The 18139-nt window shown below is 41.9% G+C and overlaps 1 protein-coding gene across 1 annotated transcript in view; it reads right to left on the bottom strand.

Moving 5' to 3' along the window:
- The window catches only part of GAN (gigaxonin), a 42563-nt gene extending 25675 nt beyond the window's left edge, over positions 1-16888 (bottom strand). Inside the window, exons 1-5 of the mRNA XM_075188979.1 lie at positions 15399-16888; positions 11970-12084; positions 7218-7568; positions 2539-2756; positions 692-813 (exon numbers count right to left, since the gene is read on the bottom strand). Coding sequence (XP_075045080.1) covers positions 692-813; positions 2539-2756; positions 7218-7568; positions 11970-12084; positions 15399-15574 — 982 coding nt within the window. The 5' untranslated portion in view covers positions 15575-16888. The remainder of the gene's footprint in view (positions 1-691; positions 814-2538; positions 2757-7217; positions 7569-11969; positions 12085-15398) is intronic.
- Between the last annotated feature and the right edge of the window lie 1251 nt (positions 16889-18139).

Below are 18139 nucleotides of genomic sequence, written 5' to 3'. Positions count from 1 at the left end.
GCCAATAGACTTGATATTAGCGCATGTGGCTCCAAATCCCGTATATACTCCAAATTAAAGTTGACTTTATAATTTTTGAGCATGGACAGCAATCTGGTCAACAGGTGACAACCATAGAACTATCCGTGCAGTCATAGAAACATTATTATTACAATCTCAAGATTTTTAAAGGAGTGGAGAAAGGACAAACCAACTGGGGTCTATTTGTTGTGGTTGGCAGATGACCACATACACTGACCAGTCACAGGCTGACCGGATTTACCAGTGATTTTGATCAACACCTAATCAATCTGCATTACTATTCATCAGAGTGTGGAGACCTCCAACTACTCTGATTGGTGGAGGGCCAGCGCCATCCACCAATCTGTGAGCTACTGTGCAGTGTAACACAGCATGGCTGTGTCTGCTGGCTGGGAAACAGGCAGAGGATGCTGTATGTCAAGGATATATTATTCTGTGCAACACCTGTGTGGAAGCCCTCTATGTAAATACTCTAGGTATCCCTCATTTACCAAGGTGTCTCCATTTAGTTTCCCATTAACTATATGTAGCTAATAACAAAGGAGGCAACAGTATATGACTATTAATAGTTATAAAACTCACTTCATATAGGTTTATCTGCTCTTCAATAAACGCTGCATAATACACACACATTTCTATGAGACTTCTGACATACATGTTGAGAACCTACCTGCAGACAAAACTCCATGGTTGATTCGTGGCATGCTTAGTGGCGCCAGTTCAATCCATAACTGTCTATTACGATCATAGAGTGGGCACATACAGCGGACATTGGCCAACGCCTTCCTAGACCTGGAAGGAGACACAGTTTTTTATTTTAGATCACTTTCTCTGTAAATGTTATGTATGTGGGTTTCACGTATTATACAAGCAGCCATACCTTCCTACTGAGAATGTAGTAAGTTCATTCTTCTGATTGCTGGCTCTGATTTATACAAAGGTTGTACTATCTCTGGGCTGATACGATGCTCAATGTGCAATTGGGTCATTCACCTGGATCATAGACACTAACTACCGTGTTTCCCCGATAATAAGACCTAGTCACTTTATAAGCCCTACCCTAAATTCCCTTCCTACGGCTAAAATAAGCCCTACCCCGAAATTAAGCCCTATCACGAGCGCCATTTTCCCTGCGCTCCGCTACGGTACACACTCGTACCCTATCCGCCCACCTTTCCCGACATGGATGCCGCGATTTTGCGCCGGCATCCAATCACAGGCTGCAGCAGTGAGCGCACTCCTCTTCCTTCCCCCTGACGTGCCAGTGCAATTGTTGAGAGCCGCGGAGGAGAGCTGAGACGCAAGGCAGGAGGCAGGACACGGAAAAAAACAGGTATGCAGCACTGAGGGGGCATGATGGGGATAAAAGGAGCACTGAGGGGGCATGATGGGGATAAAAGGAGCACTGAGGGGGCATGATGGGGATAAAAGGAGCACTGAGGGGGCATGCTGGGGATAAAAGGAGCACCGAGGGGCATGCTGGGGATAAAAGGAGCACTGAGGGGCATGCTGGGGATAAAAGGAGCACTGAGGGGCATGCTGGGGATAAAAGGAGCACTGAGGGGCATGCTGGGGATAAAAGGAGCACTGAGGGGCATGCTGGGGATAAAAGCAGGACTGGTGGTCATCATTTACCTTCACCTTTGTTTAATTGAAATTGCTGTCAATGTTAATTAAAATAAGCCCTACCCTGAAAATAAGCCCCATGGTGTTTTTTTGACAAGAAAAAAATAATAAGACAGTGTCTTATTATCAGGGAAACACGGTATAATCCAATGAAGTTGACCATAGATACATAGACAATGCATGGTCTGGCTTAAACAGAAAAATAAGTCAGACTAGATGGATCTGTAGGTTCTTTTGGGCATCAAAAAAATGTTTCTATGTTTGGCTTGAGTGGGGGGGGGTAAGGATTTTAATATTTTCTATCAAAGTCTTAATAACAATGTGCTTGTCCTATGCACTTTAAATTTTCTGTACTATGTGAGTTTCCCCACTACAACTGCTAGGAGACTATTCCATGGATCTGCCAATCTGTCACCTTTACTGTAAAATAAAGTTTACCTTTCCCTCTTCTCCAATTTCAAAGTATGTCCACATATTCTAAGAATCCTGCCTTCCAAATCTCTAATAATACCTTTTATATCTTTTGTTTGTTTTACATGGCAGAAAGCATCCCCCCACGCCGCAGCTTCCTCCGGCTAGAGAGTGCCCCCCCCCCCCCCTCCTCCGGCCAGAGTGCGCCCCCCCTGTGCCCCTTCCTCCAGACAGAGCACCCCCAGCCCCCTTTTCTAAACTGTACATGTAAATTCTTTCATGTTTTGTTATGTAAACAAATTATGCACCATTTCAATAGCCCTTCTCTGAAGTTTTTCTATTTAATTTTTTTTTTTTTTGTAGAGAAGACCTACAGAACTGTACATAGTACTCAAGATGAGATCCAGCCAGTGACCGTGAGATCTTCTCATTTTTAAAACCACAGCCTTCCTGCAGTAAATGAATACATTTGATACTCACGCCCGTTCCTCTCCGCCGGCTGTCACAATGCACTCCGAGTAACCCCTGGGTTTGAAGGAGGCCAGGACGGCCTCCCCTTGCTGCGGCTGGCTCAGAGGAATGTTGTTGCACTCTCTGACCATCTCCCGCACCAGCGGCTCATTCAGCATTTGTTCCCGCAGGTAGCTGGAATCCAGGCCAGTCACCCACAAGGCCGAGGTCACGTCCTTCATGTGAACCTGGGGGGACAACAGTGCACTAATGAATGACTTTAGTCATGATGTATTGCAGTCACTTTTTGCAGATACAAAACTAAATACTACATATCAACCATATGACAGAGTATAATATTGCTTTACACCGGTCACCTACACAACAAACGTGCAGACAGATATACAATTGGGAGGGGCATGTCCTAATTCAACTCTAAATTGCAATGGAAAAATAAAGGTACCTAACATATAATATATACTAGCAGGGTCACCTGGCGTTGCACGGGTCTGATTTGTAATGTGTAGCAGTTTCTATATATTAACAAATTATTTGGTAAAAAGACCAAAAATGCCATTTAGAATATATTTGTCGCTCTGTGGTCTAATAGGGTTACTTTTTCGATACTAAAGAACTACGTAACATTTGGCAGCTTTACCTGGAGAGCTGCGGACGATATTCACCAATAAACTCTCGCTCTCTCTAGTCATGTGACAGGAGCATGACTATTCACACAATGGAGGAACATTGTGCTTAGTGAACTGACAATCGCTTGTATTATAGGGTACAGAAAACTGCAAATCAACCCATTAAGTTACCAAAACGTTTGATCCAAATGCTGGTTAAGGACAAACCACCGCTGTGGTATTACCTGGCCATTTTAGAACACAGAGCTTTTCCAGCCATCAGATATAATAAAGAAACGTTGTCCTCCAATACATTATTTCATCCTCTCAATAAAGAAACCCTTAACTTTATGAAACTGCCTATTTCATCAGGATGAAAGGGGAACACCCATATTCTACATCACCTACTGTCATAAAATAGGCGAACAGAATGCAAACTTAAATATACAAAGTATGTAATGTAATAAAAGTTTTCTGATCAAGGATAAAGTATCACAAAAATGTCAAGAGGAAGATTAAAACAATGGAAAATAAAACGCACTGAAACGTCTATGAAACAGACTTCTGGGCCTGTGGTTAAATGTAACAGTCACTTTTAGACTCTGCCCTCTTGCTTTCAATAATTATAAATGTAAAAAGGCAAATTGCAATTTTCTAAATTTGATACAAGCTTAAGTAGTATAAAAAAATCAGGAGAGAAGAGGTATTTTATCTACTATTATTTGAGCTGGACTACAGGCATCCTTTATCGTTTACCATTGTATTCTATAAGTATGTTAAAAGAATCAAATTTTAAAATCAAAATAACACACGATTGTACAGACTATAGGGACAGTATAAATATGCATTGTCATGATGTCTTTCTATCTATGCATTGTGCCGGTCCTATGTCTATCAGCTGATGTTTTTAAAGTTAAAAATAGCCTGTGTTATGCTATTGATGAGGACCGGGATGCCGCATTACATTTCTGCATCTGCGTTTCATCGTCTCATTATGAAGTCTGCGTCAGAGGTTACATCTGTGGAAGTCAGACTCACGCTATATAAAAAGCCACTAACGAGGTCCAGTCTATATAAAAAGCTCTGTAGCATTAATTTGCACAACTACTTATGAAAAATATTTATAAAGACAAGACAGCACGGTGGCTTAGTGGTTAGTACTTCTGCCTCACAGCAACTGGGGTCATGAGTTCAATTCCCGACCATGGCCTTATCTGTGTGGAGTTTGTATGTTCTCCCCGTGTTTGCGTGGGTTTCCTCCGGGTGCTCTGGTTTCCTCCCACACTCCAAAAACATACTAGTAGGTTAACTGGCTGCTATCAAATTGCTATTAGTCTGTGTGTCGTTGTTGGGGAATTTAGGCTGTAAGCTCCAATGGGGCAGGGACTGATGCGAGTTCTCTGTACAGCGCTGCGGAATTAGTGGCGCTATATAAATGATGATGACATATTAAAGTTTTTTTAAGGGCAAATAAACCTAAAAGGCAAGACTGGCATAAAAGAACTGCTAACAATGACAACTGAAGAGGAAATTGTAATAATGAAGTAAGATTTATTTTCTAGGCACAAGATATTTCCTATTAGCGACACATAGGGTGATTCTGCTCTTGCTGTGACAGTTCTCTGCATAAGAAGAGATTCTGCCTCTACCATAGAGCTCAACAGATGGGTTTATTACATTGGGGGTAGCTTAGAAAGAGCTTACAAAATACAACTCTTTAATACCACCCAAAACATACTTTCACTGAATCAGGAAACACTGAACGATCAATTTACACATGACCGATCAATGAAAGTCTTCCTCTAAATAAATAAGAAACTTTAAACTAGCAAAGAAAAATAAATTTTATTACACACACACACATATATATATATATATATATATATATATATATATATATATATATATATATATATATATATATATATATATATATATTCATTGGAAAGTGCATGATTACAGCTATGGCCTGCAGGTCTACCAATAACTGTGATAATTTAGCAGAGTAATTGTAAGTCACACCATTGAAATGCTGTGCGAGATCTAATAACAAGAGCAGATCACTGATAGCCACGTCTCACATAACTCCTATCGGCACTCACAGCACCGTTAACAACTCTTGTGTAGATAGAACTTCTACTATGACAGCTGTGAGGGTATGTATGGTACAAGCTCACACACCGTGTATGGGGGTACAACCTCACACACCATTTATCAATGGGATATTTCCATAGTTATAAAGAATATTTGTTGTCTACGCACACTGACGGCAGCAATTTTGTCGGCTCAACCATTATTCATGGCAACAGTATTATTTCCCCATGGAATCTTGAGATCAGAGGCTTTCAGCGATGTCACCCGTTCCTGGTGAATTGACAGACTGCGTTGCTATGAATATTGCTGCAGCTGATAAACCGGCTGCTAAACACTCATGCAAAATACCTGACATGAGGTTGTGTATGAGAGGGCAAGTGGGGCAAAACTTTGCTTTTATGCACTGAACACTCTAGCAATATATTTATATAATAATGCTTAAAAGACATTCTATGCCCACTTTTTAATTATTATTTTAAAAAACATACTTTGCACTAGACTGCAGATGTGAAAACCCAGTTTTGGCTCTTTTTCGGTGTATTTAGCCAACAGGCTTTATGTTGGGAGACCATTTTTACCTTGACAAAGAGCGTGATGCCTGTATATCTGGGACATGCTGGGTCTGATTCATTAAGGAACGTAAATACCAGTATGTGCCGTGTTTCACAGAAAATTGCTCTGCGCATACTCAGAAATGGACAATACACCAGTGAACGTAAGTGCATGGAATTCATCTTCTAATGCAAAGGACACTTCCAACAGACTACGATTTCCAGGGGCGGCATGGAGAAGGGAAGGGGCGCATGGAGGTAGGTAATGTACAATAAGGGCGTGCCAAAGTTAAACCCACGCACATCTATCCGATTCAAAATCTGGGGGTAAATGCATCAAGCTCAGAGTTCTCCGGCAGGTTTGAAAAGTGGAGATGTTGCCTATAGCAACCAGTCAGATTCTAGCTGTCATTTTGTAGAGTGCACTAAATAAATGATAGCTAGAATCTGATTGGTTTTTCAAACCTGCCGGAAAACTCTGAGCTTGATACATTTACCCCCTGGACATCTCTCAGGTATGCTTTGTCCTGTTGTATCACTTACACCAGCCACAAAGCAGGTCTAAGTGCCAAGTGATAGTGATGACAGTCACGCATGCATGCTAGAACATGTGTTTGCAATTAAGTGCAACTGTTAACAAGCATTTTATGTACATCAGGCATATATCAATCCGGATATATGTATTTCATGAGAAAAAAACAAACACACCCATTTTTTCAATATATTCTAATTAATGATTATATTATTTACAGGTGTTGATGTATTCAATAATTATTGTTACATACATATGCACATTCTGCAGAGTGTCGCGTCTCTCTGCTCTGCATACGGCAAGTCCCAGTACAGGCAGAGTGTACTCAGACCTGTACTCAACTAGAAATATTTTTGGACGTCTTCTTGTTGAATACAGACGTACCTGTGCGCAATTTACATACAATTTAAGAGAATAAATAAAAAATAAAAAAAAAGATAACCTGTGTGCACTCACGTTCTTTGATGAACCAGACCCACTATGTGGAAAGTGTAGCAAGTTTTAATTGACTACAGAAAGGGAACATAGTTATCTCAGAGTACAATAAGGGCAAAAGTTGACTTCCAGAACATTATAGAAATATACGTACTATTCAAAACTCCTTTGGAGACCCTGAGCAGTCAGAATGGGCTTATAAACCTTGCCCGCTGTCAGTAGTATTAGAACAGAGGTAACCAGAGTCTAGGTAGTTGACAGGACATTGATATTTACCACGTACCTTCCAACGTCATGAACTGCGTGGACCTAGATCCTAATTACAGCTGTCACACACTGCTGGCCGCGGTCAAACAGCGATAATAGCGACTGCACTTCTATTTAGAGACTAAAACTAGCAGAGGCTGCTTCTGTAAGTAAGAGCTTATTACGCTGGAGCATCAACGTTTAAATGAATGCGATGTCACATACCTTTCTCACTTCAGAGTCATGAGAAATCCATCGGAGGACAGCTTCAAACACGTACTTCTCGTTGCCCACATTGAGCTTCTCTAGAGAGAGGACCTCCTTCAGCTTGATGTGGCCGAGTTCCAAGAACTCCTCGGTGCTGCTGACATCTCTGAAGTGGGTCTCCAGGTACTCCGTCGCCAGGTAATACACATGGTTTAGACAGTAATGCAGGGCAAAGTCTCGGATGCCGATGCAGTTCTCGGCTGTGATGCAGCCCTCCAGGAACTCGCAGCACAACGTCTTGAGATCAGTCAGTAGCAAGAGGTCGGCAGCTTGTACCACATCCTGGATGGTCTCCTCACTCAGCCTGATCTGTCCATCAAACACATTTTGACATTTGAATACAATCTGCTTTATTTCTTTTATAAACTAACAATGTATGCGCTGGAGTACAGAAAGTCAGGGTAAGTCAACATTAAAGCTCTCTCAGTCACCTATCCCCACTACCAGCTATAAAGGACAGGCTTTGTAATCTGGCTGAACAGTGTGTTTAGGAGGAAATAATCTAAAACATTCCTCTAACCTGTCAATCCCAGGCACTATGGCTACTTTATATCTGTGCAAAACATTAAAAGGATTCTAAATTAGAGCTATCAAGCAAATTCCCAATCCTTACAAAAACCATTCAGGATCAGAGCTGTCTGGATTAATGGGGGTTCATCCTATTTCAAAATATAAATTAAGAAAAAAAGAAGGAAATTGTGTGTGCAGAGGAAAATGACAGACAGAGGGTCAGACATTAATAAGGGAGAGGAATAAACAGCAGTCTGTCTATTAGGTAGTGGTGCTATGTGACCCTCCTTACACACTTCGATAATACAGATGGGACTTGACTTCGTGTTGGCACGTGAAAATATGTTATGCCCTACAGAGCATGCCACGAACTGAGGTCATATTTAGAGTCTAATGAAACTTGCACCTGTGGTCCCCGTGGAGGAGAAATGGGGCATGCGAGCTCAGTACAGTAAAGCTGGGTACATACTACTGAAAATGACTTCAGATGTGGTCTCTGACGATTTTACCAACGTCTGAAAGTCCCAATGATCATGCCGAATTATGCATACACCGTTACACTAGCTACCCTCAGATCTGTGATCCTCATTACTCATAACCATCTGGTGAAAACATCATGACTCCGTACCCTGTACAGATATCCGCCTACACTGCTGGTGGTGAGTGCCTACATGCTTCCACATTTGCCAACATCTATCATTGACTGTGATTTTTATGAAGTATATAAAACCAAATCAAACGATACAATGTTCTTTGGTGCGATAAAACATGATCGCGGGAGCGTACACACTCTTTCAGTATTTGACCAAGCGGTCGTTTATTATGAGATCTGCACAATTGCAGTGTGTACCCAGCTTAAGGACGTGCACCCTTTTTGGAGAATTGGCCTAGCTTAGGAGGTGTATCTTTTGCCCATACCAAAGGGCTACACACCAATGATGACAGCGTTGGCACATATCTTTACTGTTAGAGAGCACTAGTGCTATAGCCTGGGCTAGTTACCACTAAAGCAGAGTACGGGGGGGGGGGGGGGGGGGGGGGGGGGGGGGGGGGGGGGGGGGTAGTGTGATGGCTCCCTGCAGAAACATTACCAAGCACTTGGCTTCCCAAAGTAAAAAAGAAGAGTAAATTTATCTAGGGGCACGCTGGGATGCATTGAAATAGTATAAAATATCACATCTTCACTATTTGCTTCATTAAAAAACAAATTTAAACCACTTATTCTTGGACACCAGCGAAATTTAAGTGCTCTAGTGCTAGAATAGTGAAAAAAAAGAAATTAAATATGAAAATAAAATATGCAGAATAAACTGCAATGCCCCTGTTGTCTGTTTTTATAGCCTTATCGAACTATAAATGTTTATTTAACTGCTCAGTTTATCCATACAGTCAAAGTCCTATGTTTCTGTTACATCACATTGTATATTTGTGCTCTCTACATTAAATAGACTGGTTAAGATATACAGGCTTTGTTTTCAGCAGAGTCTGCCTAGGCCTTCTCCTAGTCAGTCTTCAAATAAATAGGATTAGATAGGCTGCTACAGACTGTTTGTTTGTCTTTTGTTCAAACCTGCAAGGATTTCTAACTAATTAACCTTGTACGAAACAAATCTGATTTAATCAGTTTGTAAATCCATTCACATACATGGGAGCTATAATCCCCCAGTTTCACCCTCATAGGTCTTTGGTGAGATGGATATAAAGATTGTGGTTTGGATGGTGTTAAATGTGGCTAGGGATTATACATTAAACCAGTGGTTCCCAAACTTTTGCAGTTCGCGGCACCCTTAGAGTCTCCTTCATTTTTTCAAGGCACCCCTCCAAAATAATTAGTGAGCAGTCCTGTTTTAGAAGTAGTTGGGTCAAAAAAATGTAATAAGTATTTAGGTCAGGACAGAAATACTTATTTGGTTGTATGCAAAAATGCCCACTCTGCATCAAGACATGCTGCCCCTTCTCACGCTGTCCCCCTGCTCTGCCCTCTTTCACCCTGTCCCCCTCCACTGTCACCCTGTCCCCCTCCACTGTCACCCTGTCCCCCCTCCTCTGCCCTCTCTCACGCTGTCCCCCTCCACTGTCACCCTGTCCCTCCTCCTCTGCCCTCTCTCACCCTGTCCCCCTTCCTCTGCCCTCTCACACTGTCCTCCTCCTCTGCCCTCTCACACGCTGCCCCGCGCCAGCCATAGAAAAAAAACACATAAACTTACCAATCCGCGCAGCACCGGGACCCAGCATCCTCCTCTCTCAAGCGTGAGAGAGGAGGATGCTGGGTCCCGGCGCCACGTGGATTGTAAAGCTTATGTATTGTTTGTTTTTTCTATGGCTGGCCCGCTGCACCCTTGAGAGAGCGTCGCGGCACCCCTGGGAGCCGCGGTGCACACTTTGGGAACCGCGGCATTAAACTGTTACCATCTTCATTCATACACATATGTAACTCGCACTCCTGCCTATAAAAAAGCATATTCACTAATATATATATATATATATATATATATATCTCAATCTCATAATATGATCCAGCCACACTCCAGCCTGTTCAGCACAGGGCTGAATCCTCTAGGGCAGGGGTAGGCAACCTGCGGCTCTCCAGGTGTTGTGAAACTACAAATCCCAGCATGCCTTGCCACCTATCTGCTGGTTATCTACTGGCAAAGCATGCTGGGATTTGTAGTTTCACAACACCTGGAGAGCCGCAGGTTGCCTACCCCTGCTCTAGGGGGAATAAGGCCTGCAAAAAACATGTGCACCTTGTAGGAACCACAACGAAAATAAACAAACGCAAACGACCTGGAAAGGTCAAACCCCCCATGTTATGTGTGGGCATAATTCCCCTAGGGCGATATGATGGCCTAGGGCGGCATTTGGCCCTCCGACTTTTCAACTCTGGCCCCCAGCTCCCTACGGATGTATTGTCAGACTTGAGATTAATGTGCGGCCTGTTTGAGGTTAGAGAGCTGTCCATGCGGACCCCGAAGTGTATCAGATTGACTATCGCTGCCGTAGGGGCCCCATGTTAACCAGTCTGAGGCTGCTTCACATGATGACAGGGGGGCTAGCCTGGTAAAACATGGCGGTGGTTACGCTCATTGCCCTCCTGCTTTAATGGTAATCAGCCCAACTTATAACACTAACTCTGGTTAATCATTTAGCGCAAGAAGGTACACAGTTTTATTTATTTTTAATCCTAAAACACATGGCATCATTATCAAGTCAACATTTTTGCGACCAACTCTAAATCAGGTGCATGTGAGACCCACAGGCAGGGTCTGTTATTTTATGGGAAAAATGTGTCAAATAAAATCTATGTATTTTGCAGATTACAAAAAAAAACAACTGACAAGTTTTAATTACATGGCAAAGCTCAGATTTCATATACATGTAATGGCCTAAGATTAATAATGAATTATTACCTGTACAATAATACTATAAATACAGAGCGGTACATCAAATAAATTACTGTAATCTCCGAACAGTCTTCATCCTCTCTGGTCATAAACAGCATATATACAACTACATCTTATATAACAGAAAATATACAACATTGTCTTCACACTCATATAAGCAGGGTAAGTGAATGAGATTTTAGGACATTTCCATAAATGAGAGACTCATGTAAAATAAATTGTACTAACATGATGCTTACTGCACTAGATACATACAGATTTAGACATGTGAGGACAGGCAATGATATTAATTGCATTTATATTTTTGCATGTCTTGTAAAAAATTACAGCTTAGACGGAGTATCAACAAATTCCCATTTTGTAGAAGGGTCCTTGTGCGCCGTAATCCGGGTGTAAGAGGTATACAGTCTACCTACAAATCCCTACGCTGGTACAACTCTCAGCTCTTATCAAATGTGTCTCTACTTGGGTGTGTTCAAGGGCTAGATTTACTAAACAGCGGGTTTACAAAAGTGGAGATGTTGCCTATAGCAACCAATCAGATTATAGCTGTCATTTTGTAGAATGTACTAAATAAATGACAGCTAGGATCTGATTGGTTGCTATAGGCAACATCTCCACTTTTTCAAACCCGCAGTTTAGTAAATATACCCCCAAATGTATAATCTAGTAGGCGTTTTCTCCCACTCAGACCCTCAAACCCTCTAGTCTCACAATTTCCCTAGGTCAAAGGACCATTCCTCAGGACGATGAGCCAGATACTGGCACACACAAATCTATATGCTGGGCACACTACCTGTCCACTGAAAAGGTAGTCCAATATTTCTTTCATAACCGATACAGAAATTCCTTCCATTTCGATTCGGTAAATGGAGCCATCATCTTTCGGACGATTGTAGTTCAGTTTCGCTCTGCAAGAAGAAGAGATAATGGTCAACTCTGGAGGCAAGCCAAACATATTTTAATAAATCGCTCTATTGTGTGCATAGAAAATGAGATACTAATATCTACAATGTTTAGAAAGTTAACCAGTGAACAAACGTGAGTAACATGCAAACACACTTTTAAATGAGTTCTACTGTAATCCCCTTAACACCCCACTGTGCAAAAAAAGTAATTGTGGGTTTGAAAGCAGATCACTGTGCCATATTAGTGTCTTAAATACCTAGCTCCACCTTATTATTAAAGAAATAATAGAAATCTTAAGTCTTAACACCGTGAAGCCTCATACCCACTGGTGTTTTACTTGTATTTTATATGTGTTTTAGAGCTCACCATCGGCTTTGGAGGTGTGTACATGAGGGAAACACTAAAAAAGGAACAAGTAGCATCCTGAAAAAAGCTACAACAATAAAACGCAAGTAACATGTTAATGGATATGGTAACAGAACCAATGGTTATATGTTGAACATCACATATACAAAAAGGAACTTTAAAAAATGCAGCGAGTATGACAACTAAGGGTAATTTAAGTAAATTAATGACAAGTCTAGCTCCTTTTGCTTGATAACAACCCTCTTTATTACATGGTATAAAATGGATTCTGATGGTTTACAATACAGGTCCACAGTCTACTGAATGACTTTCCTGTCATGTTTTGTGAAAAAACATTTCTGTGTTGCCCCTTCGGCCATTTTGCTATGAATGACGCCCACTGACGGCAGAAGCATCTCACAGGCCGTGCAGTTACATAGGATCCTAAATTCTACTTGTTGGAGAAAGAGGAACTTTAAGGCAAAAAGTGTTTTAAGTAGCAATCTCCTAATACCATAATCCAAGTGGAGAATTAAACAAGGGATATGCTCTTGAACATAATGCCTCAAATTTTATATGGCTGCTGCTCTTTTAACACGGTACACCTTGGCTTCACCTCTACTCCCGGCGTTTACAAAGAGATTATATTTAATTAGCGGATCTGAGAGCTGGGGTGTTGTCTATTCCACAGCTGCCAATGTGCTCTGTAGTAATAATATGTGGGAACATGGAATGTAAGATCTGACTGGAAGACAAACATGTGCTTGTAAGGTAGAAGCTTTTAATGGCAGACTTTGCGTGTATACTTTTGATGTCTTTTCTAATTGTCCCCATAATGTGAAAGCATCAGCTTTCAATTTCTACAAGTAGGTGGATAATTTAGAATAGGAGTGAGACTTAGGGGTATATTTACTAAACTGTGGGTTTAAAAAAGTGGAGATATTGCCTGTTGCAACCAATCAGATTCTAGTTATCATTTATTTAGTATTTTCTACAAAAATGTCAGCTGAATCTGATTGGTTGCTATAAGCAACACCTCCACTTTTTCAAACGCGCAGTTTAGTAAATATGCCCCTTAAGGTTAGTGGACGCACACAAAACACTACTTGACCAAACTATGTTTAAAACAAATCTTTCTATGAATAAGCATTGAATTGTAGGTAAGAAGAGCCACGTCATATGCGATGTTTCAGGAGGTAGCGTGGGAAGGTTTGTATTTCTATATGGGAGTAGCAGATCAAAACTTTATGTAATGAAAACCAACATTTCCAAAAGGAACTGAAGACACAAAAAGCTCAAGAATAATATTCCTAACTACAGCAATAAAATAGCCAACTCTATAACATGCAGCAGCCACAAAACAGTAATTTTAAGGATAACAAACTTAAACAATTCCACTTTGACTGCTAGAAGCACTTCATTCAACACGATAGGTCATGCGTCTGCTGAGCAGTTGTTCACAAGTAGACACTTGGGGGTATATTTACTAAACTGCGGGTTTGCAAAAGGGGAGATGTTGACTATAGCAACCAATCAGATTCTAGCTTTCATTTACTTAGTGCATTCTACAAAATGACAGCTAGAATCTGATTGGTTGCTATAGGCAACATCTCCACTTTTGTAAACCCGCTGTTTAGTAAATATATCCCTTAGTGGCACTGCAACACTAAAGATTATGAATAGTACATTAGTATACCTTATGGATAGTACATTAGTATACCTTGACAAATCTATCAATATGCTTCAGCTTATTTTAGCTAATGCAAGTATGTATAGATACAAGATTCTTTATATATACATTTTAAAGAATGTTTATAACAAACAAAAACATGCTAACTTTCAGAAATTATAGGGAGAGAAAAATCACCACAGAACATAGCTTGTGGTATTAAGGTAATAGCGGGGTTACCTTTCATTGTACAGGAATTACACCCAGACTGCCACACCCTGAGAAAACAGGAATTTCTCCCCCTCATTAATATCTCCACACAAAGCTTTACAAACATTCATTAGATGATGAGTTGTTCAACAATTTCACACAGAACTGCCACAATCATGTTAACATACGTTAGCAGCTACAGAGGGAGCAAATGCTTAACATCCCCCAACTGCACCACACTGACAAACGTAGCATCGTCTAACGCTACTAGAAAAAACTGCTTTCTGGAATAGTCCAAGATTGATGAATTACTTAAATATACAATTCCAAGCCAATGTCTCCATTTAAATAGAGAAAAAAAGCGAGGATTTTGCAACTACAGTAAAGTTTACAGAAAAAAAATATTTTTCATACCCAATGTTTTTATTGGAATGAGAACAATGATAAGCAATATTGTGACTATATAAATAGAGTATATGTATAGATTTAGACATTAGGATTAAAAACGCATTTATCAATGACCACACTTTTAAAGGTGTCAACAAGTTTACCCAGTTGCCTTTAGTGGACAAAAATGAGAATCCGCACTGCATAAATGCTTATATCTAATCAAATAAATAGCAATTCTTTTCTCTAGTGAACGAAGAAGGGAGCAGGTCGGTCATGAAATCTGAGACAGTTCTACATATCCAAGCGTTTGCCCTGTGGGCAAATGTTGGAACCGCCCTTACAAACACTTCTATTTGCAATGTCAGCCAATCTCACATCTTTGCTTCACTACTGATTGCATTAAATAAGAAAAGGATTATTCAGATGCAACACTTGATGAGTCATAGGAGATAACACAAAGTACTGCATCATTGATTAACTGTTTAGTTACAGTAGAAAATAATGACAGACTGCTGGCTTACACAGTATGAGAAGTATGTCTAAGAAGTATAAAGACTATTTGGAATATACAATTTTTAATGTAAAGCTCTTAAGAAAGGGAACAGCTTTTTACTTAAATGTATCACTGCTTAACCAAGTACATTGATCACACTGCACAAATAAAATAAACTATTTATAGCTAGGAAAGGCTAAAATTCTGACCTTATATAAGGGCTTGCTGCTGCCAAGATATTCTTCTGCACTGGGATCTCCTGCTCCTCAAGTATCAGAAGAGCATCACAGAAGTCAGATTCTTCCCGGAAAAAACCCAGAGCCCGGAGAAGCTTAGCTGCATGCTGGGGATCTGACACCACAACCATAGAGTTTGACTCTGACATTTTGGACAAGGAGAATGTATACAAGAGGGAATAAGGGCTATATACTCTACGCAGAAGCAGATGGGGGGTTGTCAGTGTTATCTGCCCTATGTATAATAGTTATGCATGGCCTGCAATTTTGAGCTGTATATAGAAGTGTGAAATGGGGTAACGTGGTTATCACCTGCATATAGAAATTATGAATGGGCTACTAGGTTGAGCTGTATATAGAGGCTTATGCAGCGTGTAAAAAAAGTTACACATGGGCAACTAATAATATAGAGGTAACGAGAGTGCATTGCTGTAAAAAAAATACAACAAGGGGGGGGGCTATATTGAAATGAGTGTTATAGAGGAGAGATCACTGGACCCTATGATGTGAGCTGTAGACAGAGGTGATGAGGGGACACTATCATGGAATGAGTGGTATATTGGGAAGATGACAGGGCACTATGATATGGGCTGTAGACAGAGGTGATGAGGGGGGCACTATGATATGGGCTGTAGACAGGTGATGAGGGGGCACTATGATATGGGCTCTAGACAAAGGTGATGAGGGGGCACTATGATATGGGCTGTAGACAGAGGTGATGAGGGGGGCACTATGATATGGGCTTCAGACAGAGGTGATGAGGGGCGGGCACTATGATATGGGCTGTAGACAGAGGTGATGAGGGGGCACTATCATGGGAGGAGTGGTATATTGAGAAGACAGGACACTATGCTATAGACAGAGGTGAGGAGGGGGCACTATCATGGAATGAGCTGTTTATATAGGAGAGATGACAGGGTACTATGCTATAGACAGAGGTGAGGAGGGGGCACTATCATGGAATGAGCTGTTTATATAGGAGAGATGACAGGGTACTATGCTATAGACAGAGGTGAGGAGGGGGCACCATCATGGAATAGGTGGTATATTGGGGAGATCACTGTGCAATATAGAGAGTGAGGAGGGGGCACTATCATGGAATAGGTGGTATATTGGGGAGATCACTGTGTACTATAGAGAGTGAGGAGGGGACACTATACTTAGAGGAGCTGCACTGAGGCTGTGGATAAGATGGTATGTTTGGGACAGACCACGGATCGGAGGCTGAGGACGGGGCGCTGCGCTCAGACAAGTTGCACAAAGCTGTGCCTTGTGCCGGTGATGTACAGGGCGCTGTGTAAGTGGATCGGTGCGGGCCACACAGACACAGGTAGCTGCATACGGACGTGTGCTGTCAGCGGGCTGTCTGCTCCGACCGGCTCTCCTCTGCTCCTCACGCCGCTGTGTGTGTACCCGGCTCAGCCGTCAGGACTAACTGATGAGCAGCCCGCATGACGTCATCAGAGCGCGCCCCCACCACGTGTCAAAACAGAGCCTGCAGCATGGAGCTCCGCCCCCTGGCAGAGAGCACTGAGGAAGGAGGGAGGGGCTCTGTGACTGCAGCATGGAGCTCCGCCCCCTGGCAGAGAGCACTGAGGAAAGGGGAGGGGCTGAAGGAGGGGCTCTGTGACTGCAGCATGGAGCTCCGCCCCCTGGCTGTGAGCACTGAGGGAGGGGGAGGGGCTGGGGCGGGGCTGTGTGACTGCAGCGCAGTGATCTCCCCTCTGGACCATGCTCCAGCCCCTTTACATCCCCAGCAGTCCGTGGTATCCCCATGCACTGCCTGTTGTATGTCAGATTACACCCTTATGACAAGGCAGGGAGTGGCACCAGCGGGAGGGGCTGTTTATTGAGAGAAAAGTGTGTGTGTCAATGCAGCCATTGCAAGTTGCAACTAAAGAGCACATTCATAGTCCCTAATTTGCAGGTTTTTTTTTTAAAAAAATGTGTCCCTAACAAAGTCCCTTTTTCCAACTATACAGCACAAGTCATCTTATTGTAAATATTGCATGCCATTCTGTCCACATTCTCTATTGTGTGCAAGTTGATCTGTTTAAGGATATGGACCAAAAAAATACATGATAACCAAGTTCAGTAAAGACAGGGAATAAAGCATACTTGCCAACTTTTCCTCGTTGACTTCAGGGAGATCCTGGGGGAGGTGGGTGTGTGGGGACGGGGCTTGACAAATTGATGACACAATATTTGCGTCAATGAGCCCCCCGCCACTTATCTATTGCGGGGGGCTCAATGACGCTCTCATGGGAGCCCTCCTGGACATTCCGGGAGAGTAGGCAACTATGCGTTAAAGAAAAGCAGCTAATGAGTCTCTAGAGGCTGAAGTGTCTTTTACATTTATGTCTCCATTACTGAAGTCATGTTGTCTTACCTGTCAGTCTTTGATTAAATCTTGGTCTCCATGAAAATGGCCACCTCCATAGGCATCAATACATGGACATAGGACACAATTTCTGAACTGTGTCATCATGCCACAGATGGTGAAGTCAACCACGTCTTGTACTGGCTCAGCATCAGGGAGAATGCCAGACTCCTCAGGGAGTGAGGGAGATCATCCCTATTTCAGGGAGTCTCTCTGACATTCAGAGAGAGTTGGCAAGTATTGAATAAAGTGTTTCAAGGTCCATCCATAACCTTTTTAGTGATGTGACACATCTGTTGGAACAGATGTCACAGAATATTTTTTTGTGTGTGAC

The sequence above is a fragment of the Mixophyes fleayi genome, chromosome 10 (assembly GCF_038048845.1).
Source record: "Mixophyes fleayi isolate aMixFle1 chromosome 10, aMixFle1.hap1, whole genome shotgun sequence".
In the NCBI taxonomy this organism is placed as follows: Eukaryota; Metazoa; Chordata; class Amphibia; order Anura; family Limnodynastidae; genus Mixophyes; species Mixophyes fleayi.
Note: the sequence above shows the minus strand (reverse complement) of the source record. Positions and strands in the feature narration are given on the sequence as shown.